Source organism: Miniopterus schreibersii (genome assembly GCF_964146895.1).
Source record: "Miniopterus schreibersii genome assembly, chromosome: 6".
NCBI lineage: Eukaryota > Metazoa > Chordata > Mammalia > Chiroptera > Miniopteridae > Miniopterus > Miniopterus schreibersii.
Genome location: NC_138107.1, coordinates 49,036,391 through 49,063,375, shown reverse-complemented (window position 1 = coordinate 49,063,375; position 26,985 = coordinate 49,036,391). Strand labels below are relative to the sequence as shown.

Sequence of the window (26,985 nt, the reverse complement as noted above, 5' to 3'; positions counted from 1 at the left end):
GGGGAGCGAGCATTAGGACCTTCATTTTCAGGGGTTTTAAAAGCTTGGCCTTTAGGGGAGGTCTTAGGGGCAGATCAATAGAATATCCATCAGCTTTATGCTACTGTGCCAAAATGAGATTTGTTCTAATAATTTGTCTGTCCTTGGGTATGGTTAGCAAATGGCATTAATTGGATTTCTGTTATCTGTCTCTGTGTAGGATGATTTTTGCTACTCACCCTTTGGTTGGAAAGAAGTGCTGACTATTTACTCTTAAATGTGCTTGGCTTAGGGGAGATAGGATTTACCAGGTGGCTGCAAACTGCTGGTTAACTACCCCAGTTTCCCTATTCCGCGTGTCCTGGAATTTTCCTAACTTTTACTATGCTCTAACAATTGTACTCTTAATATATTATTTCTACACAATTTACTCGGTGCACTTTCTTCAGTCATACAAAAGTTTCATGTTACTCCCCAGCAAGACATTTTTCCAAGGGTTAGTAGAGAAATAAATACTGTATCTTTGGAACATTTTTGTTTTCCTTGTGACTTGTAGACCCTAGCCTGGAAATCGATACTTTTTATACTTCAACATTGTTTCATATGAAAACATGGAATCAAGTATTCTCTTTGAAGAATTGCATTCATTGCACAAATCCTTGGGGAGGGGGGCTCCTGCAGTGAGAGAGGGAAACTGGACTTCCCCGCCGCCTTCCCTTACAGGTCAGGAGGGGAAAGCGCAATACCGGGACTTGCTGGGTGAGGTTCCGCTAAGCCAGTGTCCCGGGAGGGGGCGCGGTTTTGCCGTTAACAAAAAGAGCGACCCTGCGAGGTCAGCTCAGGTCCCCGCCGTCGCTACCGTCTAGACCGACCACTCGGCTCACCTCGGGTCCCCGGGAGGCGGAGCCCTCCGCCCTACGGCACCGAAGCCTGGGGCACTCCCGAGATCCGCACTGGCCCGTGGCGGGCCTGAAAGGCGCTCGGAGCAACCCGCCAGTTATTCAGTTTATTCAGCTTGACTCTTTGGCCCCTCCGTAGTCTGAATTTAGTGCCGCAAACTCAGCCCTCTGTTCCGAAGCTAAAGTGTTCCCAGGGAAGAACGTATCTCCCCTTGGAGGCGGGTCTCGTTGCTAAAGACAATCTCAGGGCGCTCTGCACAGACACTTAAGTTTTTGGGTTTCTGCCCAGTTGAAGATAAAAATGGGTCGGGCATGGCGCTGGCTACATTAAGGGTAACGTACAGGAATGTTAAGACACTTCCACTGTGTATATATCAGACTCCAGGTGGTATTGCCCATAACAAAAATGGCGTGGAAACACGTACATCGGGTGCCATCTGTGCTCAAAGACCAGGATGCAGGAACCGTACGGCTTCAAATGACAAGCGGATGTCATTATTACTACTTCCGGGTGAGACCACTCGGGCGCCATCTTGTCTTGTTCGTGAAGAGGCAGAAGCAGCGAAAGGGTTGGAGAGGTATTACAGGAACGGTGGCGGCAACCGTGTTCCGGAACACAGTGAGTAAGTGGTGGGAAACATTTACGCGTGGGGACTTGCCGGGCCATTACAGCCTTCTTGGTTTCTGTGGCGAAGGTAGCATAACTTAAAACACGTAGGCTGCTTACGCTGCTTGGCGCTACCGCTGGAACCTCATCCCCTTAAAGCCGCGGCGTCCGCCTGACTTGGTGAATCAAACGGGTCTTTTCGGTAAAAAGGGACTGTTCCCATGAAAGAGAGCGCTCACGACCCCTTCCTCTTAACTATGAGAGTTTCTTCTCGGATGAGAAGGGACTAATTTCTTGGGCTTCTGACCTGCCGTTAAGCACTGCGCGTGCGCAGAGGGAACCCCCTGTGGGGAGGGGGTGTGGGGGGGCGGGGGAGGCGGAGGGCCCGGACCTGGACCTTTTGCGCTGTGCAGCTCTGACTACGCAGGCGCAGCCAAAGGCAAACACGTCCAGTTAACTATAATTAGGTTCCTTAAGTTTGTATTTTTTCTGTTTTTTCCGGGGATGGGCATTATGTGTTAAGCTTCACTAGTGAAAGCGGCGGTGTCCAATATTTTAGTTGTATTTTCCTGTGGTGGATATTATTGTCAGCTGAAGATCATGGGCATTTGACAGATTTTGATCGTCGGGGGTATTTTATAAAAGAGCAAAATTGTTTTGAATTTCTGATTGGAGTGCAGCAAGGCAAAAGCAAAAAAAAAACAAACCAGAACACTATATAAGGACTCACTGGTGTGACTACTTTGTAAAGTGTCCTGGGGCTGTAGGGAAAGTAACAGTAAGTTCTTTTAAGATGTTCTTGAGACTCTATATAAATTCTTCTTTTTTACTACTAGATTATATTTTTTATTTTATTTACTTATTGTTATTTTTTAAATCCTCACCTGAGGATATTTTTTCCATTGCTTTTCAGAGAGAGTGGGAGGGAGAGAGAGAAAGAGAAACTTTGATGATTGGTTGCCTCCCCCAGGACCCTGACCAGGGCAGGGATCAGCCTGCAACTGAGGTATCCCTTGGCCGGAATCGAACCCGGGACCCTTCTGTCTGCGGGCCAAAGCTCTAACCACTGAGAAAAACTGGTTAGGGTAAGACTTTATTTTTTAGAACAATTTTTGACTTGCAGAAAAATTGAGCAGATAGTACAGAACTCCCAAATAATCACCCCAAACCTCCATTACACACACACACAGTTTCTTCTGTTATTAACGTACATTCGTGTGATACATTTGTTGCACAATTAATGGACACATTATTATGAAAAGACACAATTAATATTGACGCATTGTTATTAACTATAGTCCATGTGTATTCATATTTCCTAAGTTTAAACCCAATATTCTTTTTTTGTCCCAGGATCCCATTTAGGATACCATATGACATTTAGTTGTCATGTATCTTTAGTCTTGGTTGTGACAATTTCTCAGACTTTCCTTGTTTTCAGTGACTGTCGCAGAGTGAATTGTATCCCTCCAAAATTCATGTTGAAGTTCTAACTTCAATTCCTCAGAATGTGACTGTATTTGGAGATAGTGTCTGTAAAGAAATAAAATGAGGTCATTAGAGTAGGCCCCAACTATTGTGACTGGTATCCTTATTAAAAAAAAAAAAAAAAAAAAGATTAGGACACAGAGGGAAGACCATGTAAAGACATAGGGAGGAGGCATTCATCTACAAACCAAGGATAGATGCCTCAAAATGAATCTAACCCTACTGAGATTTTGATCTTGGACGTCTAGCCTCCAAAACTATAAGGAAAGAAGTTTGTTATTTAAGCTACTCAGTCTGTGGTACTTTGTTATGGCAGGCCTAGCAAACTAATATAGTGACCTTGACAGTTTTGAAGAGTACTGGTCAGGTAGATTGTAGGATGCCCTGCTATTGAAATTTGTCAGTTTTTCTCATAAGCTGGTGTTAGGGGTTTGAGGGAGGAAGATTATAGAGGCATCCTATCAAAAGTACATGCTATGAAAATGACTTACCACACTGAGATTGACCTTGATCACGTCCGTAAAGAAGTGTTTGTCAGGTTTCTAAATTGTAAAGTTACTCTCCCATATCCACTCCTTTCTATACTGTACTCGTTGGGAGGAAGTCCCTTTGCACAGTTCATACTTCAGGAGTGCAGCGTTATACAGGGGTACCTCAGTTTTCAAATGTAATCCGTTCCAGAAGACCAGTTGAGTTCTGAAACATACGACAGCCAACAGCTGGGCCTCAGGATCTTGCCCTCAGCGGAAGCCGTGTGGCATGTTCGACTTCCGAGGCATGTTGGAAAACCGAAGCATTTTCGTCCGGGTGTATAGCGTTTGTAAACTGAGGTACCACTGTACTCTTCCTCCTTTAGGGTGGAATATATACATAATTTATTTGGAATTCTGTATAGGAGATTTGTCTCTTCCCTCCCATTGATTTATTTGTATCAGCATGGACTCATATCATTTGTGTTATAATTCAGTACTATTTTATTTTGTTGCTCGAATTTTTTTCAGTTTTGGACTTCAGGAGCTCTTTCAATTGGCTGTACGCTTTTGACATGCCCCTATTCTTTTTTTCTTTCCTTTTTCCTTTCTTTTAGCACTTTCTTACTTCCTAGTACTGCAGGCTTATTTTGTATTCTCCAGTCCTAAGAGTCAGCTCTTTCTGTAAGGATCCCTGATTCCTTTTATCATAGACTGGTATTAGAACCAAGATACATGTACTTGTTGCTGCTGGGATGATGTTACCTTTAGACTCATGCTTTCATTTATTTTTCAGTTATCACTTTTATTGGTATCTATAACCAAACTGTCCAATTCTCCAGTGTTTTTTGAATGCCTGTGTTAAGCTGCAAGCTGCAAAGTATTTCAGTATATATCAAAATGCACGTAACATGGAGTAGAAAAAAATTTTGTATCACATTTCAAATGATTATAAAATTAACCTTTACTGGTGCCATTTCTGCCTAACCTGAGTGGAACAAATGAATTTTTTTGAGGTCAGTCATCTGTTATGTAGGACTAAAAGGGCAAGGGAGAGGAGGATTGTTGCATTTTGTAGTTTCTAAACTTTGTATTTGATGTGAGAAACATTTGACCATATGCATCAAAGGTTAGATGTGCCTCAATATCTCTTTGATTTTGCAATTGATGCCTAAGGACTTTAAAAGCATTGTATTTTTATTTTCATTCATCTCACAACACAGTCTGTGATTGTCATTTAAACAGATATTTTTAAGAACTTCAGAGTGTTCTAATATAGAGTCACCTAAGAAATGGGTAGGATGAATGATGGTCATTTCTGGTTGTATTAGTTTCTTAAGGATGCTGTAACAGATTACCACAAACTGAGTGGCCAAAAGCAGAAATTATTCTTTCATAATTCTTCAGGCTAGAAGTCTGTAATAAGGGTTTTGCCAGGGCCATGCTGGCTTTCGCTCTTTTCTTCTGTGTCTGTCTCAGTGTCTCTCTTGCTCTCTGCTATAGGGAAGGACCCTTCTTTGCCTCTTCCTAGCTTCTTCTGGTGGTTCCCAGCAACCCTTGGCTTTCCTTGACTTAGACACGTGTCCAGTCTCTGCTCCTGTGGCTACATAGTTAGTTCGTTCCCTCTCCCCCTCCCCCTCTGTGTGTGTGTGTCTTGTTGTGAGGATACCAACCATATTGGATTGGGGCCCACCTTAATTCAGTATAACCTCATTTTAACTTGAATACATCTGCAAAGACCCTATTTCCAAATGAGGTCACATTCACAATTTATGGGTTGGGGTAGGGACTTTAGCATATCTTCCAGAGGTCACAATTCAATCCATAAAGTTGGTCATACTCATAAGCTAGATTTTTACAGCCCAGTGTGATAACTTGGATGATCTCATGCAAAGCATGGTTATTGATCTTTCTTTTGTTTCCAAATCCCAGTTGTTTTCAAGAAAACAGCAGTTAATTAAACCTCATAAAGGGAAAATCTTGCAATCTGGCTCATCAATAATCAAGTTCTTTCAAACCTGAGAAATAATCATTTGAGAAATTGAGCCTAAGGATCTTTAAAATGAAGGCTAAAGGAAGATCGAATAAATTGGAATTATTTTTGATGTTATAAAATCAGAGTAGCAGTATTAGAATGTTTTCATCATTGAATATTAATACATTTACTTGATAATAAATTTAAGTGAATGAGTAAAATATTTCATCACTGAATGTGGGTAAAGCACTATGGACGATTTAATTAATCCAAGATTTACTCTGCCCTCAAGAAGATTCTTGTGTGAGTCAAGACAAAAAACCATGAAAATTCAATATAATTTCTCTGTAACCTGTACTCTTTATCATCTTTAACTTATTGTGGAAATTTTTAAATAGTACAGAGATAGAGTATGAACCCTAATGTACTTTTCACCCGTCTTTAACAGTTATTATTTTCCAAATTATTATTAAACCAGTGTGTAAATGTCATTTTTAGTCAATAACATAGTCATAACAAGGGTTTGTTATTTCACTAAACCATAATGAAGTTAAAAGATAGATATATATATATTATTGCCAAGTGTGCCTCCATATTCCTTTTGTTTTCCAGATTTTGCATTTGTTATGTTAGTCAAGATTTTATGGTGAAAATAAAGGAAGAAAGAGTAGGGCTTTTAAATCCTTACCATCAAATCATGATTTTGTTCTCAAATTAAGAATAATTAGTGCCTGGCCGGGTGTAGCTCACTGGTTGAGCATCTACCTAGGATTCGGGTGATCAATTCCCAGTCAGGGCACATGCCCGGGTTGTGGGCTCAATCCCCAGTCGGGGGCGTGCAGGAGGCAGCTGATCAGTGACTCTCATCATTGGTGTTTCTATCTCTCTCTCCCTCCCCTTTCCTCTCTCTGAAATCAATAAAGATATATTTTTTTTAAAAAAAAGGAATAATTAGTGAAACTCTTAAGCATTGTGCTAGACGTTGAAATATAAACACAAATTTATATTAAATATTCAAGTATACCAAGTCTTTCCTTAAAACCCATCACTTTACAAAATTCAGCATAACTCTTAAATTTTGTTCTCATGATCAGAGATACTTTTTTTGGACTACGTAACAGAAATTTACTCCAAATCCTTCATAAGGAAATTACACAGAGGTAATTTGCCCAAGGTCTCACATTTATATGACTTGTGTAATTGTTAGTGCCTGTACCAGTCATTATGGACTGTGCTGATCAACTTTCTTCGTATCTTAAAAAATCTGTAGATTTCTTTCTTTCTTTAAAAATTTTTGAATCTTCACCAAAGGATATGTTTTTATTGATTTTTAGGGAGAGAGGAAGGGAGAGGGCGAGAGAGAGAGAAACATTGATGTGAGAGAGAAACATTGATCGGTTGCCTCTTATATGCACCCCCACCAGGGCTCAAACCCACAACACGGGTTTTTACCCTGACTGAGAACCGAATCCTCACCATTTTGGTGTATAGGATGGTGCTCCAGCCAACTGAGCCACACCAACCAGGGCTGTAAATTTATTTCTAAAATACAATTCTAGAGTTTCTCTTTAGAGTGTATAAATCTCTTGCCTTTTACTAAAAACACACAGTCATAATAAAATAATTCAGAGAATACAGAAAAATATAAAATATCAAAATTCCCCAATCTCTGTTTTCACTTCCCAGAGCATAGCAGTTTTTAGTTACATGTAATTTAGGAATTTTGTATACAAGATTGCATTCTTAAAAAGAAGAAACCTCAAGTGGTATCATTATTCATGCTGTATCACATAAGTTTTTCTCAATATGATTTGTACATCAGTATTTCAGCATATAAGAGCTGACCTTATTCTTTTCTCTGGCTGCATAGGAGTCCCCTATATGGCTCACTTTTACCTTATCTGTTGCCCTTTAGCTGAGTGTCACTAAAAGAAGATGCTCACTGTTACAGACATGCTGCAGGTTTTTGAATGACATAGTGAGTATCCTCACCCATGGTTTAAGTCCTTGAAGTGGAATTGGTGGGTCACAATTTTTGATAAAATACTATAATGCTAAATTACATTGTCTTCCCAAAACACTAATGATTTGGTACTCTACTGGCATCCTTATTCAGCACTCATCCTCTGTAGTCAAATCAAGTTTCTCAAGTGCAGATTTGCTTGAAACATTTTATTAAATAGCTTCTAACTTCTTCCTTGACTTTTATTGTCACCTTTGTTGCATTTTTATTCTGCTCTGCTTCTCAGAGTTTCACCTCTCTTTCAATATTTTTCTCAGCCTGAGTGTATCAAACACTGTATTTGAATAGTAGCTTCCATAAAAACTTTTTTTCCCCCACAAAAGTTTTTTGGGGAAAAGGCTTTGGAAAACGTAGTAAAAGTAGAAGTGGTTAGTTTTAACAAACAGAAAAATGGCTACAAGTAATACAAATTAAAGTCTTGAAAACATGTAAGTTAAATCTCTGTGGGTAGGAAAATTTTGAAGTTTTTCCCCCTTTTTTAAGTAATAAAAGCTTCAACCTGTGATGTGAGGAGTAGGGACAGGATAAATTTTTTTCTAAATAAAAAATGAAATCTGAATTGAGCAGAAATGGGTTGACTTGATCAACCTTCACCCCAACCCAAGACTTGCCACCTAAGACTTCAGAGCACAAGCTCTGGTTCATGATGCCTCCCTATACCACTCACTAGCTGTGTGAATGTGGACAAATGAACTACTCTAACCCTTGCATTTCTCCTCTGTAAAAGGGAGGACATTATAAGTGTCTACCCAATAGACACTTAAGTTGTAAACTTGAGGAAAGCTATAAACGTGATACTGAGCCTTGGCCGGTGGTGCTCAGTGGTGAGAGCGTCGGCCTGCGCACCAAAGGGTTGCAGGTTCCATTCCCGGTCAAGGGCATGTACCTGGTTGTGGGTTCGCTTCCAGTCCCTGGTCAAGGCATGTGCGGGAGGCAACCAACTGATGTGTCCCTTTCACATTGATGTCCCTCCCTGTCTCCCCTCCCTCCCTTCTCTCTCTAAAAAAGCAATGGAAAAAATATCCTCAAGGTGAGGATTAACAAAAAAAAAAGTGACGAACTCAATGTTGATATTCACCACCATTTATTGAAGCTTCCTGTGCTGCATTCTCATGGGTCTCTCATTTGATGCTCACACTTACTCTGTTGGACAGACACTTATATGTCCTCCCTTTTACAGAGGAGAAACCCAAGGGTTAGAGTAGTTCATTTGTCCACGTTCACACAGCTAATGAGCGGTATAGGGAGGCATCATGAACCAGAGCTTGTGCTCTGAAGTCTTAAGTGGCAAGTGACGATCAGAAAACTTAAAAAGAGAACTGAAAAACTTGTCCATAAAAGCCATTAAATGCCCTGGCCATTTGCTCAATGGTTAGATCCTCAGCCTATGGACTGAAGGGTCCGAGGTTTGATTCCAGGCAAGGGCACGTACATTGGTTTCAGGCTCCATCCCTGGCCCTGGTCTGGGCTCATGTGGGAGGCAACCAGTCGATGTCTCTCACATCTCTCTCTCTCCCACCCCCTTCCACTCTCTCTGAAAAGCAATGGAAAAAATATCCTCAGGTTAGGATTTTTAAAAGCCTTTAAACATAAGTAAGTAAAAGAAACTTTGTTTAGAGGGATTTTTAGAAAAGTAAATCTGTGTATTGAAAATGATGGTAGGGGGTCAGTATACATCATTTTCATTATTAAAGTGGTTTTACTAAGTGCACATCTGTCTGCAACTCAAGTAGGCACTGTATAGTGCTAGTTATAATTCCTACATTGTATGAGTTTACAGCCTATGACAGAAAAATCTATACATTGAATTCTGATATGCCATTAGAACTTTGGAAAACACCCAGCTGTGCTATCGCCAGTATCTTGGTTCTCATAAATGTAGGTCAGCAGCTTCCTTATCGTTAACGTTTCAAAGTAAACAGAAAGAAAGAGTTACAGACCATTTATTTATTTGTTTGGTGTTTAGTGGCTGCATGTGGAGGAAGCTGTCCTGTACCTTGTGGAAGATAAAAAGATGAATACATTTGTCTTTCAATTTTTGAAAAGCTATTCTTCTTCTCTAATGAGAAGAAAATGAAGAAGAAAATAGGGACACACTATTCTCACTTTGCTGGTGTTAATTTTTAAACTTAAAATTCCATAGAAAAATCTGAATTAATGTATTTTATTACCTTACTTGTACCACTTAACACCAGGTGGATGAGATCTTCTTTTCAAATGTTTGTTCCTTTTTTTCTCTCAGCATATTTTACAATCCCTAAATTGTTTGACACTGCTTTGTATTGTTAATGAGTTTCTCAAGTAAATAAAAAAGATATTTTAAAAGAAAAAAAATGTTAAGAAGTGTTGCCCTCTCGTTTCTGATGTTCCTGTTTCCCTTAACCTTATAATGGTAAATACTTTCTCACTATAGTTAATGAAAAAGTTCCAAATTAATTTGGAGATTATCACATTTTCATGTTACATCTCTAAAATTTATTTTTATTCTAATTTTTCATAATCTAAGAGCAAACTTACTTTTTTTTCCCCAGGGCATAAGTAATCTTGCTGCTATGCTTCCAAGCTGTAGTCTGAATCAGCCTAAATTTTAAACAGAAGGTGAACCTCTAAGGTCAGTCAAAATAGCAGTTGATATTTCTTCTGGGGGTTTCCTCTTTATTTGTTACCTTTTAATTAAAGTTATAAGTGAAGTTTTCAAGGGATTTAATGAATAATTTAACTTTTAAAGGGCTTTAAAGATATAGTTGGAAAAGAGAAGAGGGGGGAAAGGGGGAGAGGAACGAAAATCTGAAGAGAGATTAGGAAAAGTATATTTAGTTTGGACTTGATACGCAGTTCAGTTGTTGGCCTCAACTATGGTGCTATTTGGTGCCTATTTTGCCATATTCTAATAATGCCTTTATAATATACTATATTCATGCAATTAGAAGATAAGTACACTTTACTCGTAAGTGAGTCAAGGTAACAAAGGAATGTGTCTTCCCTAATGCATAGTGCTCTTCAATTGAGAGGTCAACATCTGCCATAGATAAAACTATAAAATGTTCTGAAAATGCTGCAAAGACTGGAGTTCCCACCTATAAGAGCCTGAATTATAATAGCCATTTGTTCCATTTGAGTTGGTGTTTCTTACTTCCTTGTTATCTGGCTTCTCTACTTCTTGTGATCCTGCAATAATAAGGCTTTTGTCTTGTTTTTAGAGGAAAGGGTCAGTCTAGAAGGATTTATTTAGTAAACTTTTATTTTATTTAATGCCTACTTTATGCTAAGCCCTAGGGTGCAAAAATGAAGAAACGTATGCTGCTTACCATGTGTGTCATTGATTCTTGAACAGGGTTGTATATCAGTGTTGGATAAAGTACAAAGATATTAAACTTGTAGGAATTTAAACTTTTTATTATGAAAGTTTTCAAACTAGTTAAACTAGTGTGATGACCCTCTTCCCCATACCCATTATCTAAATTTAATAGTTCCCTTCCCGAATCGTTACCATGCTGTTTACACATTACCAAACCTGGTCTTGTAAACTATCTCACCTTCTGGATTTATCTGGTGGTTTCTTTCGATACCGTTTTTCTTATACCTTTGTCCCCTTATGGTTTCCTACATGCTAGGAGTGAGATCAAAAAGCTCAGTTGGATTCAGTAAAACATTTTTGGTAAAAATATTTATAATGATTCTGGGGACATAATATTGTATCTCATGAGGAGTTACCATTACAGATTATTAAATCTGTAGAGGCGACATTTCAACAACCTTTTAATTTGTGATTTCCCATTATTTCTAAGATTGTCCGAGTCAGTTGTTTTGTTAGGTTTGGAAATATGGCAGTTTTCTAAATCTGTTCTACCCTATGCAGTCGCTAGCCCTCATTATTTATAAGGATGAGTTTTCCTTCATTGTTAGTGTTATTTGGTTACCCTCTTCAAGGAGTCTTGGTTGGGGGAGATCAAGTCACATTTTTTTGTTATTATTTTCAGAATAATTATACTTCCAGAGGTTTATACTGGGAGAAATTAGACTTTTTTTTCCTTTTTGAACTAAATTGATTAGAACTATGCTTAACACCAGACTCTGACACAAGTATTAGTGTGAAATTTTCTACTCTTGCTTGCCAACCTAAAAATTCCAGTTGCCTCTGGCAACCTATTGACCAGAATTTTAGAGCACTGATCACATAAATATATCATCATATAGTAATTTCTATGTGAGATTTTAAAATTAAGGAACTCATTCTCATTTTTAAACTGTTTTCATTTTATTGAAGATAGAAAATCCAATATATTTTTAAAGTCAGGATGTGGGATCAAGGAGGACAGCCTTGGCAGCAATGGCCATTGAACCAACAACAGTGGATGCAGTCATTCCAGCACCAGCAGGATCCAAGTAAGGAAACAAACCGAATTCGGAGGGTGGGCGAGGAAAGATATAGAGCTAAGTGGGAAATATTCAGTGGGATTAAGGGAGATGGAATTGGAATTGGTTTATTGGATCATTTTATGATCAGTATTTAATCTTTAAAACTGATTTAGTTCTTTTTTTCTAAAGAAAGTAGAAAGTCTTTCTTAAATGTGTAATTTAAGTAAAGCATAGTTCTGTTGTTAATTCTGAATCTTATAGTTCTATGTAGATCATAGTCAGCTGATGGTATGCTAAATCATTTCTCTTTATTATTGAACATTTCAAGCATATATGGATACAGAAAGGAGTATAGGGAGCCCCCATTTATTACTTAGCTCTAGTAGTTATTGACTCATGGCCAATTTTTTTTCATTGATATGACCCCTTCTACTGCCCTGCCTTTATTGGGTTAATCTGAACCTATTTTTTCAATAGCTACATAGCATTCTATTATTTCTATCCTATTCCTATACTGTAATTTAATTGATCCACTTTTAGATGATTGATCAGTTGGTTGTAGTTTTTACTTTTTAAAATAATTGCCATAATTTTGTATACATATCATTATTCATGTGTCCAATTATTATTATTATTTTGATATCTTTTTAATTTCAGAGAGAGGAACGGGAGGGGGAGAGCGAGAGAGAAACATCAATGATGAGAGTCATTGATCGGCTGCTTCCTGCATGCCACCCACTGGGTATTGATCCTGCAACCCGGGCATGTGCCCTGACCAGGAATCGAACCTCGATCTCCTGGATCCTAGGTCGATGCTCAGCTGCTGAGCCACGCGGGCCGGGCTCCAATTATTTTCTTAGGAAAAACATTTAAGAACTAGGTTTGTTAGATGACAGCTGCATATTTGGAAAGTTTTAGATAGACATTGCCAAGTTTAACTTCATGTGGATTGTGACTAATTTATGTTTCCGTCAGAATGTATGAGAATACCTTTTTAATTTTTACTAAACTGAGATGTGAAAAACTATCTTATTTTACTTTGTTTCCTTTATTAATAATGCTAGATATTAAGTGTTAAGTATAGATATTTGAGAAAGAAAGGAGGACCTTTAAAGTAGTGGGGACAATAAATTTGAGTAAAAAATGACTAATAATTTGTTATAGATGTATTTTGACTAGAGAAGGGAGCCTTAACTAAAGAAGGGTGACTGTGAGGAGGACCAGGGATAGATAGTTATACTCATCTGAGGTCTATAGGATCCACTGTAGGCCTGAAGAAAATCTATTTGAGGAAAAAATGAGTGAGTTTGATCATGTGTTTAAAAAGGAATAAGACTTTTAAAAAACTCAATAAACTGCCCTGGCCAGTGTGGCTCAGTTGGTTGAGTGTCATCCCATACACCAAAAGGCCTCTGGTTCGATTCCTGGCCAGGGCACATGCCTGGGTTGCGAGTTCAATCCTGGGGGGCGAAGCGGGCGGCGGGATTGATTTTTCTCCCCCCCTTCCTCTTTCTCTAAAATCAATAAAAACATGTATGAGAAAAAGAAACTCAATAAACTAAAGTGTAGAAGATAAATTTCTTATGAGTTAATATTAGAAACTAATTGGTTAAGATTGTTTTTATAGAGTCCTTTTTGGAAAGTGTTAAGTAGTTTGTTTTGTAGCCTGAATATAGGTGGTATTCTCAGTGCCCTTTCAGTCATAACATTTGGTAATATTTAAATTCTCTAGTAAGGAATTACTGAGATGCTTGTTTTACATAGAGGCACTATTCTGTGAGCTTCTACATTCTGAATGTTTAATTCTGCTGTGTTAAATTATATTAGGCCAGATTGACTGGGCTGCATTGGCTCAAGCTTGGATTGCCCAAAGAGAAGCTTCAGGACAGCAAAGCATGGTAGAACAACCACCAGGAATGATGCCAAATGGACAAGATATGTCTACAATGGAATCTGGTCCAAACAATCATGGGAATTTTCAAGGGGATTCAAACTTTAACAGGATGTGGCAGCCAGGTTTGTTGTTTATGTTTTCTAAATTTTAGGACTGTTTTTAAAATAAAAATATTAAAATTAATTGTTTAATTTGCTTAGCCTTATGACTTCTTGAAATTAATACTTAAAGAATAGGGAGTTTTAATTAGATTTGACCTTGAAATTTTGTGGTTAAAATTATTCTGTACTCAGTCTGCTAGCATTGTGGCACTCAGTTTGATTCTTTTCTTGGTTCTTCATTCCTAGGCTGACAGGGGCTGGGAACACTGGAAACCTCACTTGGCATCTAGGGAAGAGAGCATTCTATGGTCTCTCTGTTGCAACCTCTGGCCTTTTCAGAAGCAGGACTGGCAGAGCAAAACATGTCTAGTCTTTAAAGAAAAATTGTGTCACTATGTGACAAATTAGTCGGTCAAATATACTTTGCCCTTACCGTCCACCCATATTTACTTCCCTTTTTTTCAGATAGTAAAGATCTTCATAAGTTTTTATCTGTTGTTTGTTTGCTTGCTTGTTTTTTTACTTCACAGTATGATTTCAATTCCTTGATGCTAGTTTAGTTTTCCATGACTTGTGCTATTATTTTTAATAGTCACTTTAATTTATTTATAGAGGAATCTTACATTTACATGTGCCGATGGTAAAATCATATGTCCCTTCTCCTTATTAATACTTATTTTTGTTTCTCAGTGTAAGAATGAAAGGTAATCCTCTAACATCACTTTTAAAAGGATAATGAATATTCTAATATTTGATACTGTGAGGCAGTTCATTTCTTGTTTTCTTGAAGCTCTACCAAATTTTCTCAAGTTTGAAAATGTTTTAGTCCCCAAGTTCAAGTTTATAAATGACTCACCATAGCATTTCCACTTCCCCCACTTTGCTCTACTGGCTTTCTTTGTGATCCTGGCAAGTGATTTATTTCTGTGTGCCTCAGTTTCCTCTCCTGAAATTGGCAAAAAAATAATACTTGATTTCCCCCTACCTCACAGGGATGTTGTGAGGATAAATGTGTTCATGGAAGAAAGAAATTATATAAAATCCCTAGACATTATTTTTATGGAGGTGTTACTGAACAGAAATAGAAAACTTCAACAACAAAAAATTGCTTTGAGTTTTGTTACATTTACTAAAAATAATTTTGGGCATTTTGTTCCCATTTATTTAGGATATGAATTGAGTGGAGTTAGCTCATTTGAGTTATTAGATTAATTCATTGCTTATTTTTAAGATATACAAAAGGAATTTGACCAAGAAGTCATAATTTTTATATTTATTTCTTTACTGAAAAATCTAGCTTTCTTGAGAGCTTAAAAATTTGTGTTGATTTTGTTATAACTCCCTGTTGAATGTTTTTATGCCTAAATCCTAAATAGAATGGGGAATGCATCAGCAACCCCCACATCCCCCTCCAGATCAGCCATGGATGCCACCAACACCAGGCCCAATGGACATTGTTCCTCCTTCCGAAGACAGCAACAGTCAGGACAGTGGGGAATTTGCCCCTGACAACAGGCATATATTTAACCAGAACAATCACAACTTTGGTGGACCACCCGATAATTTTGCAGTGGGCCCAGTGAACCAGTTTGACTATCAGGTGAAAGATATTTTGTTACTTTAATACTGTAGATGTGCACATAATCCATTCTTTGGAAGTTTGTCTCATCAAGAGTACCTGAGATACGTGTTTCACTTTTCAGTCTTATACAGATAAGTGTACATTATGTCTCAGACAAGTTATCCGTTTTTGAGTATTAAAATCGTTAGTTTTATTAGAAAATGGCATAAAGGGTCATTAGGGAAAAATTTGCATAAAATGAAAAATGTTTAAGTGTAATAGTTTTCTGATTTATAATTTCAATATGGTATATTTAAATGTTCAATAAAGTTTAGGAAATGCACAGTAGTTGAAGACATTATTTATCAATAATAGATTATGGTTAAGATGTGAAGGACATAGATCATCTTCTAAATGCAATTCCTTCTCCTCTGTAAAGTTACGACTTTTTCTAGTGTTGTTCCTTTTATTCCATCCTGACATGACATGTTTGTTAATGGAGTTGTACATAATTTCCTTTGTGGCATCTAATTCATTCCTAGGGACGTAGAACTCTATGGTGAATAGTGTCATTGTTTTTTTAACCACTCTGCCAGGGTCCACTCTTAAATTATAATACTAGGTGTCATTTTGAAATAACCTATTGCAGCTGTTACCTTGTAAACTAAGCTATTATAGTTTAAAATTTTGAAAAAAACCCATACATTATATAACTAATTATATGGGTAATGGATGTAAGTGTAAACAATTCACCTTGAAACAGTAATCTTCTTATTCATACATATTCAGATGCTTGTTGCACACTCATACTTGGTATACAGATATGATAGTTTTTTGTGTGAGGGAGCTTCTGCTTCTACCACATGTACTTGGTAGAGCCCCTTGCTAACAAGACAAAGAGTTCTTTTGGCAACTGGCTTAGAAATGCCTTTGAAAATGATAATGTTACAAGAAATATTTAATGTAATGATTTAGTAATTTTTATCTTTGCTTAAAGGAGATACTTTTTGCAAGGTTATAGGAACAACTTAAATTCACAAGAAATAGGAAGTTGGAATTGATTTAAAAAATTTTTGCTGTATTTCCTGACTGTAGAAAAATTGACATTTGATTTTTTGGTGGTAAAAGGATTAGTTTATAAATGGGTTCAAAATTTAAAAGTTCATATATATTATTTTCTGTACTTCTGAAAATAGCATATCAGCTGAATTTTAGACAGCTCTTGTGTTTATGTAGGCAGAAAGTCTCTTTCTTAAGGAAAGTAAGCTTAGGTCCTTGGGCTACAGAAGTATCAGTGGCTATTAGAACAGTGGAATTCTTGGATTTGCTGCACACGTGGATTTCTACTGTCCCAGTTCATAACACATGTGTCCCAGAGTGTATGCTGTCTTATGTGAAGAAAAATAAACTGCGATACTCTTTCAGCACGGGGCTGCTTTTGGTCCCCCGCAAGGTGGCTTTCATCCTCCTTACTGGCAGCCGGGACCTCCAGGACCTCCTGCCCCTCCCCAGAACCGCAGAGAAAGGCCGTCATCGTTCAGGGACCGGCAGCGTTCGCCTATTGCACTTCCCGTGAAGCAGGAGCCTCCGCAGATTGGTAGTTCTTTAACTTTAGTGAACCACAGTTGTCATGATTTCTTGATCATATTAAAAGGATGTCTTATTTTCTTAAGTTGTTCTAATACCTCTGATATGTGAGGAATTGACACTTTAAAACTCTTTTACTTTGTAGTCATAAACCTCAAAATTCCAAAGAAGAGATTTGTCTAAAATGTTAGAAGCTTTGAATATTGTGATGAGATAAAAATTTAACATGGCTGTAGCATTTTGGTATTTTTTTCAGTGTTGACAGTATATGAGCATTTCCCACTTTTAAAACCTCTTAGTTTTTCTCTCTGGGTTCTTTGTACTCTCAGCTCATCCAATATGCTGCTGAGAGATTAATTTTCCTTTCACTATTTCACTTTCCATAAATATTTTGCAGAAAATTTCAATTATTAAATAACATAATAGAACTTATTTCCAGTGAAAAATTATGTATTTATGCTACTATATATCTGGAAATCCAAATCCAGCACTTAATGGATCAGAACATTTAAGTCTTTCCTTATTACAATGTAGACGTTTTAGGAAGTTCTTTTATAACTTACAGAATAAATTAAAAAGTATTCCATATGGAATACATGTTTAAGTGAATTTTCAGTGTGAAAATGGACTTGAGTTTGACTCTCTTCTGTCTTTATATTTTAAGAAGCAATATAGTGTAAGTTTGGCTCTGAAGTAGCCCATATCACTACTTGACTGGCTTTGTAACCTTGAGGACATCTCTTAATCTCTTTGAGTTTCAGTTTTTTCATTTGCAAAAGAGATCAAGTAATAGTAGTGATCATTTAGGGCTTTTTTTAGGATTGAGATGATGGTTTAATGTGTTTTTATAGTTCCTTGGCACATTGTAAACATTAATACAATGTTTATGCTGCTATTAAAAGTTTTGATTTTAAAGAAAACCTTGATGTTTAATGGGTTGTTTTTATTATCATTGTCTTGCTGGAGAATGATAGTATTTGTTACAAGTGCTCAAATGGCACCAGCATTCTTTTTCCAAAAAATTTACAATTCAGGAATAAGGAACTCATGCCTCTGTTTTTTACTTAACTGACTTACAAATTTTCTTTTTCTCATGTGAAACAGATGCAGTAAAACGCAGGACTCTTCCTGCTTGGATTCGGGAAGGTCTTGAAAAAATGGAACGTGAAAAGCAAAAGAAGTTGGAGAAAGAAAGAATGGAGCAACAGCGTTCACAGTTGTCCAAAAAAGAAAAGAAGACTACAGAAGATGCTGAAGGAGGTGATGGCCCTCGTTTACCTCAGAGAAGTAAATTTGTGAGTAGAATCCCTTGACCTGAAACTCCATTTGATATCTATGTGAAAAGGTTATTGAAATAAGTATTTTAGTCTATAGAAAAGTATTAGTGGATTTCCAGACTTGGTGTTTTTTGTTTTTTAAAAAATATATCTTTATTGATTTCAGAGAGAGGAAAGGAGAGGGATAGAGAGATAGAAACATCAATGATGAGACAGTCATTGATCGGCTGCCTCCTGGACGCCCCCAACTGGGGATTGATCCCACAACCTGGGCATGTGCCCTGACCGGGAATCGAACCTCAATCACCTGGATCCTAGGTTGACGCTCAACTGCTGAGCCACTCCCGGCCGGGCTTGACTTGGTGGTTTTTTTAAGTGTTAAAAAAAATTGTTTGGAGATTATCATTCTCCTCCCAGATGCCTTTGGGCTTGTGTTACATGAATTCTTCTCCTGGTTCAAATGGTCTTTCCATAGTAGTATTTAGGTGATCACCTTGTCTCTTAGTAGGATTGCTAAGTGTGACTATGGAACACTTCTTTGCCTAAAGTAGAGTCCTCTTTTTAAGGTATGCTGTCTGGATACTGAAAACCTAAGACCTATATAGAGACAGAGACAAACTGCTAGCATTTCTTTCACCTGAAGTAGACCTCATTTCTAATCTTTCTATCCATTAAATAACTATAAAGAAGCAAATTTCAGTAAGTTTCAGGGCCATCTGAGATCTGGAAACTGACTACAGATTTTTCCTTTTAAATCACACAATTTTAGGTAAATAGCTTACATTTATAGCTATAAAAGTAACACTGAATAATATGATTGTAGTTCATTTACCCAAAGTTCTACAAGCCACTCACTCATTTCAGCCATCATATAGTGACTATTAATTAAGTCAGTCTTTGGGCATGATGTGTTTTTGGTTATAAAATGAGGTCAAATTGACCAAGGAAAGCCCTGGCTGGGTGACTAAGTTGGTTGGAGCATTGTCCCGTGCTCCAAAAGGTTTTGGGTTTGATTCCCCCTCAGGGCAAATACCTAGGTTGTGGGTTCAATCCCCCTTTGGGGTGTGTACAGGAGATATCTGATGGATGTTTCTCTTTCACATCGATGATTCTCTGTCTCTCTCTCTCCCCCTTCCTCTCTAAAATCAATAAAAACATATCCTCAGGTGAGGATTAAAAAGAAATGACTAAGGAAAAAAGCAAATTGAGTAAAATAATTAAAATAATTGAATCTCATAAGCCATCTTATAATTTTACATTTCCTCTCAGGCTACACTTCAAATTACCAAATGAAATTTATCATACAAAAATATAATTTAGGGAGAAATTTCATTTTTATTTATCTGTTTCATAGACTTTTTAAACTTAGGATTTTAAAATAGAATGTGCAAGATAACAACTTTATAAGCATGAATTTGGGCTACACATAATATTACTTTTTTAGGATAGTGATGAGGAAGATGAAGATGTTGAAAATGTTGAGGCTGCAAGCAGTGGAAAAGTCACCAGAAGTCCATCTCCAGTTCCTCAAGAAGAGCAAAGTGAACCAGAGATGACTGAAGAAGAGAAAGAGTATCAAATGGTAAAAATGTAAATTTCTTTTTAAAAAAAAAAAAAAATTTGTTTTGAGGTATAATTAACATAGGATTTTGTTTATAATTTTTTAAAACTATTGGTTGGTATCGTAAACATTTAAACTGAGAACTCATGAAACAGTTTTAAAGTATGTATTAATATATAGATTTCCTGGGCAATAATGTCTGTAAAATCCAGGTAACACATAATATGAAATCACAGCTTGTAAAGCAATTATTAAGCACATTTCCTAATACCAATGTTGTAATTAAACAATGTTTTACTATGTGAAACCCAAGAGAACATGTCTGTTATTTTCTAAAGTGTGTTTTTTTAATACTGGGAAAAATTAAAAGACTTTATAGAAAAATAAGTTTAGGAAGCATTGGGTGGGAACACGGGTAACACAGGTAAACATATTTCTTCATTATAAAACTTCTCAAAGCCTTTAATATCTATAATGTGTTTTCCTTTTCTGAGATTGGAAATATAAAATGCTGCATTTTTCATATTGTAAGACAGTGATCTTTGGAATATGTTTAGAAGATGATTCAGTGTACTTTCATTTTAGTAGATGAGTACTGTGATCTGAGCCCAGAGAGGCTAAGGGACAAGTAGTCTGCATTTGAAATAGCTGTTGGTAGCCAAACCAGTGCTTTAATCCAGCTCTATTTCAAGTCTATTGTACTCTGTATTGCAGCAATCAAGAAAAAAAGGACTTCATCTAACAAAGTGAAATAACTGCCTTTGTCTTATTTTCCCTCCTCAAATTTTACCTTGAGCTGAGGGTTAATTAATTTAAGTTCTTAAGTGACTTAGAAGCTAATGTGTTGCTTATTAATAATACTAAATGAAAGGATACTTCTTTCAGCTTAAAACACCTATGGAAATTTTTATTAAAATTAGGAACTTTGTAAATGTTTTGTCTCTAGAGTTAGACTTCAGTGTCTCTATACAAATAAATTATTTCTTTAATCCATATAATTTTGAAATTTTTTAAAGTTTTGATAATGTAGAATAATTTTCAAGATATTCTATTCCTTGAGTGATTTGATCTCATCTCTACAAATGTTTTATAAAATGCCTTCGCCTTTTAGTTTTTTTGAAAATGTCAAACTGTGTTAGTAACTATAATAATTAGAAACAATATATATTCCGTAGATGTTACTGACAAAAATGCTTCTGACTGAAATTCTGCTGGATGTCACAGATGAAGAAATTTATTATGTAGCCAAAGATGCACACCGGAAAGCAACAAAAGGTATATTGTGGGTGTTCTTGGCTTTGTTTTTCTGGGGTTGTTTTGGTTTTGGTGGCTATTTTGGACTTTTTTTGTTGTCCTTGTTGAAACACTAGCAGATATTTGAAGATTCTCTTGCATGTTTTACTCTTTGGGAAAGTTCAGATTTATAGACACCATATTACAATTATACAAATATTTTTGTTTTATCCTACCTATCTGAGCACAAATTAGTAATTATACTATTGTTCTGTTAAATGTACTGTGGAAAATTCTTGATGTTCAATTTATTTCACCTAATTTTTTTTTTTATAGATACCATGGTATTGGTGGTGTATGGTTTCTAATGCAGTTTAGTTTTACTAATGAATTGAATTAGGAACCTTCAGAGTTTTCACAGTTTACCACTTATAATTCTTACAAAAGCTAGTGATTCTTCCACCCAGCCCCCATATTTTTAGTAACACTTAAAAAATATACTGAAAGCAAAATTTAAATTATGGACCATACCTCAAAAATAAAAATACCAATATGCTGTCAACATTTTTCCTCATTATAAACCAATTTCAACTCACATCAGAATTAGACTTTCAAGGCCAGACATGCTACTGGTTTAAAATGAATGTTATGTTTTTAATGTTTCTTCTCTCCCCAAGAAGCAGCAATAGTAGTAGATTTAACAATACCATAGACTCTCATGACTATGAAATCGTGGCTATTTGTGTTAACATGTTGTTCCTGTTGTTGATGTGATACAAAGCTCCTGCAAAACAGCTGGCACAGTCCAGTGCACTGGCTTCCCTCACTGGACTCGGTAAGTGTTCTCCTTATTTGTGAGAGGGCCTTAAAGGGAAAAATCACACCTTGTCTCTCTACATGTTCTGTTTTGAAACTGTACTGTTCCTACTCAGTTTATAAAACCTAGGTCTTAGGGTTATATCAGTCTCTAAAAGGTTTGCCTATTTTTAAATTTTTTTTTGACTAAAGCATTCACAGTGGGATTATTTTAAATGTGGTGACTAATTCATAGTTAATAAGGCAAGTTGTAATAGTTATAATTTAGCCATGATAGTATTTAAGCTCACTTTCAAAATTGTTGCGTACAAGCCTTAGAGAGGAACCTATCCACTAATGCTTTTAAGGACCTTTATTTAGATTGTGTTGCAGCAAGTCAGGTTTACCATAGAGGAAAGGGTTTATCTTAGAATAGTAGTGATGTGTTCATAATTTTCTTTTTGCATGCTATATTATCAAGTATTTAAAAGCTTGAATTTGCCTTTTCTACATCTTCATTTCAAACATTAATCTTTGTGAGGATGAACAGAAATGCCTGGAACCAAATGCCCATATGATTTGTTATTACTATTTAGATCACTTCAGGGTGGGGAGTAGTTTTAGCATCATACCATTTCTGTACAGTCAGAATTATAGTATCCTAATTTGTGGGGGGAATACTTAGCATACTACCTGGCATTTCTAAGTGTTGAGCAATGAAAAAGTTAATTGTAGAACTATTTTCAGGATCATAAAATTTAAGGTAGTTTATTTGATTATGTTTTAGTGAGGCTTTGTTACTTCTGTCCTATTAAATAGTTTTTTTGGTTAGTGTGGACAGTAAAACTATTATCACAATTCGTTTATGGTGACAAATATATGAAGTATTTCAGGAAGAATAAGATACTAAGTATCAAATTTCCTGACGGTTGCTATGAACTCCTTAAGCATTGGAATTTATGCTTCTCCCCACCCCGAATAAGCATATTCTTCCAACAAAATGAAATGAAAAAAAGAAATGAGCTTTCTTCTCGGACCTTAAAAAGTTTTTAGTGCACAGAATAATTTTTCCATATGATAGACTGGGCTTAATGCACACAGGTGGACTGGGTGGTTATGGATCAGGAGACAGTGAAGATGAAAGGAGTGACAGAGGCTCTGAATCATCTGACACTGACGATGAGGAATTACGGCACCGAATCCGGCAAAAACAGGAAGCTTTTTGGAGAAAGGAAAAAGAACAGCAGCTGTTACATGATAAACAGATGGAAGGTACATCTTTTAGATTCACTTAATTTTGTCCAGTTTTGTTTGTATTTCTTTACATTTTTCATATAAGTGAAAATACCAAAGGATGGAATTGAGGCTACATTATAAATAATATGAAATGTAACTGAAACTAGGGTTTTTGGCTCATTTGTAATTTTTATCAAACGTAAACTCAGAATTAATTGTAATATTCGAAATATATAGTTTAGGAAAGGTAAACTTTTGTTTGGGGAGAGATTAATTTCAGGGGCTATAAGTAGCTATTTAAGTGTATTTTTATTTCTTGTTAAAGTTCTTAAAAGGAGTTTTGAAATGGGGGAAATATATTTGTAAAACTATTAAAAAGTAATTTGTAGCTAGGATAATTAAGGATAATACAGGACTTTTTAGAAGTTTTTTATGTAAAATACTGTAATAACTACCATTCGTAACTGTTTACATAATTGATGCTAGAAATAATAAAGAATGTTTATTTAGAATTTATTTTTTGAAAATTCTTATTTGGACAATGTGAAAGGTAATTATTAAGAGTTTGCAGCCAAAAATTCCCTAAAAATGGCATTACCTTTAAGTTGCCTTATTGGACAAGGGGGAGGTATTTTACTTACTTGCTTCACATGTACCTCTATACCCCGGTACTCTGTGGCTATACTATCCAGGAGGTTAGCTAACTACATGTAGTTGTTGAAGTTTTGAAATGTAGCTAACCCAAATTGAAATGTGCTGTAGGTATTAAATGTACACTGTTTCAAAGACTTTTTGTGAAAAAAAGATATTTCAGTATTCTTTTTAATTGATTACATGTTGAAATGATAATATTTTTTGTTATATTGGGTTCATAAAATAAAAATTAATTTTACCTGTTTGTTTTTACCTTTTTTTTTAATGTAGCTGCTAGATAATTTGGCATTGCTTATGTGGGAATTTTTCATTGTACATTTGATTTTCCTTAATATTTTTGTCTTTTTTCTGTTTCAGAAGAAAAGCAGCAAACTGAAAGGGTTACAAAAGAGATGAATGAATTTATCCATAAAGAGCAAAATAGTTTATCATTAGAAGCAAGAGAAACAGATGGTGATGTGGTTAATGAAAAGAAAAGAACTCCAAATGAAACTACATCAGTTTTAGAACCAAAAAAAGATCATAAAGAAAAAGAGAAACAAGGAAGGAGTAGATCAGAAAGTTCTAGTAGTGGTAGTTCCAGTAGCAATAGCAGAACTAGTAGTACTAGTAGTACTGTCTCTAGTTCTTCATACAGTTCTAGCTCAGGTAGTAGTCGCACATCTTCTCGATCTTCTTCTCCTAAAAGGAAAAAAAGACATAGTAGGAGTAGATCTCCAACAATTAAAGCTAGACGTAGTAGGAGTAGAAGTTACTCCCGCAGAATTAAAATAGACAGCAATAGGGCTAGAGTAAAGATTAGAGATAGGAGAAGATCTAATAGAAATAGCATTGAAAGAGAAAGACGAAGAAATCGGAGTCCTTCCCGAGAGAGACGTAGAAGTAGAAGTCGCTCAAGGGATAGGCGAACCAATCGGTCCAGTCGCAGTAGGAGTCGAGATAGACGTAAAATTGATGACCAACGTGGAAATCTTAGTGGGAGCAGTCATAAACATAAAGGTGAGGCTAAAGAACAAGAGAGGAAAAAAGAGAGGAGTCGAAGTATAGAAAAAGATAGGAAAAAGAAAGACAAAGAAAGAGAGCATGAACAGGATAAAAGAAAAGAGAAACAAAAAAGGGAAGAAAAAGATTTTAAGTTCAGTGGTCAGGATGATAGGTTGAAAAGGAAACGAGAAAGTGAAAGAACGTTCTCTAGGAGTGGTTCTATATCTGTTAAAATCATTAGGCATGATTCTAGACAGGATAATAAGAAAAGTACTACCAAAGATAGTAAAAAACATTCAGGCTCTGATTCTAGTGGAAGGAGCAGTTCTGAATCTCCAGGAAGTAGCAAAGAAAAGAAGGCTAAGAAGCCTAAACATAGTCGATCGCGATCCATGGAGAAATCTCAAAGGTCTGGTAAGAAGGCAAGCCGCAAACACAAGTCTAAGTCCCGATCAAGGTAGTATACTTTTTAAAGTATTTTGTCTGATTTTTTTAAAAATTTGACTGAATTTATTCAAAGTTGAAAGTGTCCTTTCTCTCTCTCTTTAATAAACTCAGTTTGGTACTTGATAAATGATCATAGTCTTAAGTAATTTTAGAAATATATTATTATTTATTTTTAAATTGCAGATCCTTTAGTTTAAAATACATTTTTATTTTTAAATTTTGTCTTTTCCCTTTTTTTCAGATCAACAACCCCTCCCCGTCGTAAACGCTGAGGAATGATGTGGCAAGAATGCCATGATGTTTAAAAAATTCCATGAGTTTTAAGGGCTTGTCTCATTATAGAGGCACATTGTGGCTGTGTAGGTGAAACCAGAATTTTTTTTTTTTTTTATCTGTAAATAGGTGTACTTTTTCCAAATGCTGCTCCAAGTTAATAGGATTTCTTTGTATTCTTTTTTTTTTTTTTTTTCCAAAAAATAGTGCACAATAAGACTATAAACATGCCATTCTCTTTCAGCTGTAATGTTCTTAAAATTATTCTTGAATGTACTGTGATGTCAATAAAGCTCTTTAGTTCATTTTTGTTAACCTCTTGCACCTTAATTTTATGATTTTAATCTAAGGAACGTACTTTTATAAAAAGGCAGCTGGAACTTTGTATAACAAGTTTTAAAGGTACTTCCTCCCATCATCCCCAAAGAAAATGGTTTTATCTCAATAGTTTGTCAAAGTTTGTAAATTGTACCCATGGATTTTTGTCAAATTCCAACTTTAAGGGTGTGGAACAGGGCCAGAAGCAGACATTTACTTTTTATTTGGAATCATTAGACAGCTTTCTAAACTTTTCCTATTTTGGAGATTTTCAAGTAATATATTCTCTGTGTGTATAAAGTATGGTTCACTCCTGTAAAATGAAATTGCTGGATTCAATCAAGCCAGTGTACCAATTAGAGTTACTTATAAGGAATGATTGTGTTTGACACTAATAGTCAAGTCTGGAACTATATTTTGCAGTTACCCACTTCTGTTTTAGAAGCGTATTTTAAACACTTTGGCGTTATTATAGAAATAAGATTCACAACTCAATATATTTATTTATATTTTTAACGTATAATAAGACTTCAGCTCAGTGGAGAAATGCTGTATTATGCAGGTTTGTGTCAGTTTCATAACATTGAAATGGTTTTGTTTTGTTAGTTTTTTAAAATTAGGCTCAGTGAGTGATCTAGCAATTTAAGGCAGTCATAACTTAAGAGTAAAATGATGGTTCTGCAGGCATTTTAATGCTCAGCTGCTTTCAGGGTTCATTTTTTTGTGATTATTCACTTATGCCACAGTAGTCATATAAATCTCTGAAAACAAATGCTTTTAAATTTTAATTTAAAAAGAAAAGAGCAGGTGCAGGTCACAGAAATGTTTTAAAGTATGCCTTTTTACCAGCAATAGTTTATTTTAAAATAAGCCAGATTTTTGCCAAGATCAGTGTTTCCTCAGAACGAAGGTAGAAATAGATTTGTATAGTGTGCTCTTGTACCTCTATATAAGTTCTTAAATAATTTTGAGCAGTTATGCATTTATCTAGAGGAAATAAATCAACTGTGAATAAATGCATGTTTACCAAAATGGTTGTTTTACAGTGCATTTAGTTCTGATATTTATAAAGTTGACATTTCACAGAATAACTTTTAAATAGTTTAGAATTCTATATAGTTTAGACATCAGTCCCATCTGGAGACAAAATAAAGGAAAGTGTGCAATATTTTTTATGTAGGTGAGCTAACATGGTATACCTAATTGTAGAATTACTCAATTAATTTGTAATAGATAAGTTGTATAACATTTTCATATCTTAAAA

The 26,985-nt window shown here is 35.9% G+C and overlaps 1 protein-coding gene across 7 annotated transcripts; it reads left to right on the top strand.

Moving 5' to 3' along the window:
* Positions 1-1,391: 1,391 nt before the first annotated feature.
* Positions 1,392-25,718, top strand: PNISR (PNN interacting serine and arginine rich protein). Of its 7 annotated transcripts, none has more exons than XM_081140966.1 (13): positions 1,392-1,501; positions 9,973-10,052; positions 11,713-11,827; positions 13,628-13,816; positions 15,172-15,395; positions 16,782-16,953; positions 18,048-18,238; positions 19,665-19,802; positions 20,957-21,056; positions 21,796-21,849; positions 22,911-23,081; positions 24,057-25,140; positions 25,372-25,718. In XM_081140966.1, exons 3-13 carry the CDS (start codon positions 11,740-11,742, stop codon positions 25,400-25,402), a joined length of 2,442 nt encoding a protein of 813 aa, XP_080997092.1. In that variant the 5' UTR covers positions 1,392-1,501; positions 9,973-10,052; positions 11,713-11,739; the 3' UTR covers positions 25,403-25,718. The 7 variants fall into 7 exon arrangements, with proteins under 7 accessions (XP_080997092.1, XP_080997094.1, XP_080997090.1 ...); XM_081140968.1 differs by having other exon boundaries at positions 11,709-11,827; positions 24,057-24,698; XM_081140964.1 differs by having other exon boundaries at positions 11,709-11,827.
* Positions 25,719-26,985: the final 1,267 nt, after the last annotated feature.